Source organism: Frankliniella occidentalis, unplaced genomic scaffold (assembly GCF_000697945.3).
Source record: "Frankliniella occidentalis isolate FOCC.00 unplaced genomic scaffold, Focc_3.1 Scaffold9, whole genome shotgun sequence".
NCBI classification, from domain to species: Eukaryota; Metazoa; Arthropoda; class Insecta; order Thysanoptera; family Thripidae; genus Frankliniella; species Frankliniella occidentalis.
The window spans coordinates 1,632,004-1,636,371 of record NW_026267139.1 but is presented as its reverse complement, the minus strand read 5'-3'; the positions used below and the strand labels follow the sequence as shown (position 1 = coordinate 1,636,371).

The 4,368-nt window shown below is 46.0% G+C and overlaps 2 protein-coding genes across 2 annotated transcripts in view; one reads left to right on the top strand and one right to left on the bottom strand.

Annotated features, from left to right (window-relative positions):
- Positions 1–4,368, bottom strand: part of LOC113211880 (paired mesoderm homeobox protein 2B-like) — a 38,548-nt gene that overhangs the window by 16,976 nt on the left and 17,204 nt on the right. The window lies entirely within an intron of this gene.
- On the top strand, positions 803–4,216 carry LOC113211881 (uncharacterized). The gene is made up of 4 exons (XM_026430400.2): positions 803–971; positions 1,225–1,389; positions 1,546–1,720; positions 4,081–4,216. Exons 1-3 carry the CDS (start codon positions 831–833, stop codon positions 1,702–1,704), a joined length of 465 nt encoding a protein of 154 aa, XP_026286185.1. The 5' UTR covers positions 803–830; the 3' UTR covers positions 1,705–1,720; positions 4,081–4,216.

The window sequence follows — 4,368 nt, the reverse complement described above, 5'->3', positions numbered from 1 at the left end:
CCTGGAGGTCACACTTTCATCCCACGCGAACCACAATCGCGATCAGCTCGTTTACGAACGCCACTGTCTATGGCTAGACCAATACCGGAAATGCCGCTGGCAACATTTTGGGTCGCGTATTATCACGGTATAATATCCCGCTCTACTGACTGATCTTCTGCGTCCCATGCCCTTTTCGCTTTCGTTCGCACGGCAGCTGGTCACACCAGTGGGTCACGCATGGTCGCAGCACATTGCTCGACATTGCTCCAGCATGCAGTTTCGTCGAGTACGGCTGAAACAGTGTCCCGGGGATCATGGCAAGCATACTCGTGATTCTAGCACTCATGTTCTCGGCAGGCATCCACGGCAGAGTTATCAACTCTGTGATAGTAGGTTGTAACCTTTTCTGAAGGCCAATTATTTCAAATTCGGCCGATGTTGCCTATGTACCTTTGCCGTGACCACATAGAAAACGGATCTGTCAAATAACATAAAGTGTGAGGCCATTATGATCAGGCCTCCCTTGATGTTATTTTCAAAAGTAAGCCTTCACACTGTGAAAAATACTCGTTAGTTTGCAGGAAAATTTTCCTGAATATAAGTCCGTAAAATTACATCTTGAAGTTGTAAAATTACAATCACTTCCTATCGACTTGGAATTAATCGAGGAGCAAAAATTAGTCCGCTGTAAATTTACAACATTGTTTGTAATTCAAAATTAGAAGAAATGTCGTAACTTTACGAGGAAATTTTTCACACGGCAATGCGACGGTTTTCCTAACTACAAGCAGGTTTCCATTTCATATTTGTGATAGGGCCCTTACATTGCTTACGCGGAGCGCTTTTACATGTGTGAACCCGACAACCGCCCGCTTCCCTGGAGATGGTGGGTGCGTGCCACCCACTTCAACCCTCTGAAACCAAAGGCGTTGCAGCGACTGACGGGCAATGTGACGTCTACAAGTGGCATTTTTGGGGACAACGAATGGGTAAGATGTTGCAAATAGAAGTAGGTAACATTCAAGCATCACGGGAAAAAAATAGTCGCTCTGCCAGCTAATATTATCTATACGGATGTATACATTTGTTGGTATTCGGACAGATAACCTAATAATAAGTTTCTAGAAACTACATGAACTGTTTTAACCGATTCTTGACTGTAGTAGTCGAATATTGACTCTGAGAGACAATATGGTACTACCATCTGCATATTACGTACTTACGTACGATGTCATCTAACAGGCGAAAACAATTGTCGATGTTCGGTCAAACAACCAGTGGAAGGAAAACGCATTTGTCTTTAAATTTAACAACAAGGCATGCCAAACTCTTAAAGTAAATATTCCTGGATTTTACGAGGTGGTTTTAAAGAAGAGAGAAGTTAAAGGCGCGTGCATGTTTAAAGCTGTAAGTAATTTGACCCGATGCCTAATATCATCACTCTGTTACGTATGTACTTCTTTTTGTGTCATCTTCAGCTTGGATGGTGAAAATTGTTGCTGCTTCATAGTTCAAACACAAGAGTATTATAACTGTGAGGTCCGTTATGATTTTTATTAACAGGGAGTTTACGAGTTCAATGATGCCCCAATTGACTGGACTTGTCCAAATGTTCCTATCATGCCTTATGGACATTATAGGGTCAGAATTATGATTGGTAAAGCGGAAACTCTATACGTATGCTGGGTAATAGAAGCGAAGGCTATTCCGAAGCTCAATTAGCACTTCAATCTTTATGGTTAGTACCCGATATATCTCACAGCTGTGGCCCAAATATGTGGTTTAAACAGAGGCCTGGCGCGAACAATGTATCGTTTGATTTATTACTGAAAATACCCTTACTGCAGGCTACAGGTATAGCTCATAGTTTTCCCACGGTTGGAAATTTCAGAAAACTTTTCGAAAATTTTCATTCTTTTTCCAAAAAAAATTCTGGAAATTTTCCAGCACTTCCAACCCCACCCCACTCCACCTTGCGCATCAGGTGCCCCACCATACCCCGGGACAATACACTTCAACCATAATTATTGGTAGTTTTTAAGACCACGGCAATGCGTAGATTTATACATTTTGACAATGCTATATGGTTCGTCGGTGCAATGAATCGCAATAAAATAAAGCTTAATTTTTCATACAGAGCGCACGCCCGATTTGAAGCACATCAAGTATAATGCTTCTTTTTCTTTCTTTTTCGTTTCAACAGAGAAGGCATGCCGTATACACCATGAGGGTGAAAAAAAACTATCAGTGAGCGCAGGCAGACGACGACGCTCCTTCGAGCAGTATATACCTTCTCGAGTACAGCGACTTTAATGGGACGTGCTGAATTATAATATCAGCTCGCTGCGTGATGAACGAGCCGTTCGGAGGGGAAGGGAGGGCGCAGGGGGAAGGGACGGCAAATGGGGTAAGAGAATAAGAGGGGGGTGGGTGAAAAAAATTAAAGGAATAAAAACCAGGGGTGGACCCACCATTTCCTGAATTCTTGCGATTCGGTCGGCACCGCTGGATTTTGTGTCTTTTATCAAAGCGGATTATGATGATCGAATTTTTTGCATACTTTTACTGCGCTTATTTCAACATTTTTAAGCATTTCTTTGGGAAAAACTATAGCATTTTTGTGCACAAACTCGGATGAACCGCAGGTTCAAGTTAACATTTAGCGTTTAACGTGTAGGTGTGCAACTTTCTACTTCGCTCGTTGAAAAAACAAAACAAACAAAAAAACACCTGTTTTATTCTACTGCTATACAAGGGGTTGTGTTCATTGGATTTCCATGTAGAGGGGGGGGGGGCGGACGACGCGGGAGGGTGAGTGCGAGTCTCTGAGCAAAACGGCAAACAAACGACACACAAAACGGGAAGCGTATAAAAGGGTGGTAGTGGCGGGCAGGGCAGCAGCAGCAGCAGCAGACTGGGGCGCGGGACAGATCGACGGACGAGCACACGGCGGACCGACTGTCTGACAGACGGGGGGGTGAAGGGAGAGGAGGGGAGGAGGAGAGGGGGAGGAGGGAGGAGGGAGGAGGGGAGGAGAGGGGAAGGGAGGGGTGCGCGCGGCGTTCACAGTAAATAAAACACGTAGCGGGCCGAGGCTGTGCCGCACACACTCTGACCCCCGGATCTATGAATTCACTAACGAGACAGTCACTTTTATTTCAATATTCCTCTGCTCCTCCGGCCGAGCGGGGGGATCCCTACCCGCTCCCTCCCCCCCCCTTTTCCTTCTCTCTCTCTCTCTCTCTCTCTCTCTCTCTCTCTCTCTCTCCCTCCCTCTCTCTCTCTATCTCTCTCTCTCTCTCCCCGCTCTCGGCCTGCTGGCCGCATGCTGGGGAAATGATGCGGAATGACCGGTCATAAACTGGCCGTGTCGCGAAGCGTCATGCGGCAGAAGGGAGGGGGAGCAGGTTCGTCCCCTCTACTCCCCCTCCCCTTCTCCCCTTCCCCTCCTCCCCTCCGCTCCCCTCCCCCAGGATCACGCCTGTTCACCAAGCAGTGAGGCGGCCAGGGTGAGCACCACACACGACTGTCTCGCGCAACCCCTTTTCTCCATCCCTTTCTTAGTCTCCCCCCACACACACAACGCAAAAGGAAACAATTATTGGGGATCGCTTTACATCATTTTTTTTTACCAACAAGTCACGTGCACTTATTACCGATAGGTATAGTACCGACACGTTGACAGCACTGCGAAAGCCCCAACTGGGGTGGGTGTGGGTGTTTCGAATCAACATTAAATTGTTTTTGTCAGTCCAAAAATGTTCGAATTGAAATCAAACCCAGCGATTCATCATTCCATATTTCGTGCAATTCAGGATATCAGGAAAATTGACTACATTTTTTAAATATTGATTCTGATGTATCTTTGAACTTTGGAAGCGAAGCATTTTTGTATGCATTGAATAAACATGAAGAAATTGACCTAAGTAATATGTTCGCAAAGAGTCACATAACTCGTTCTTTACAACCTTTTCCTAGTTCCGTGGTGCATTTAATCATGATGTTACTTATATATACAATGTGCGCTAGATTTACAGCTGGTTTTCGTAACTGGTGTAACAAGAGATTCCGCTAATAACTTTGTTTCGATCTCGCCAGCGCGGGCTCGCGGTTCCTCCTCCTGGCTTGTTCCCAGAGCCCCGGACCTTCCCCAACACCAGCCCACCACCCAGCCCTCTCGGTCCCCGCGGTGCTGTAAAGGCTGCCCGCTCTTCCTCCGCGGCCGGGGAGCAAGCTCTTTGCGTGTCGACGTGATGTCAGTCTTCTGCTCGAGAAGAGTTGCTCCGGCAGCAGGCCAACAAGACCGCCGACTACTACACTCTAAAAAAAATCAGTATAGAATTCTGTAAATTGTTACGCAGTAATTTACATATCCTATGATACAAA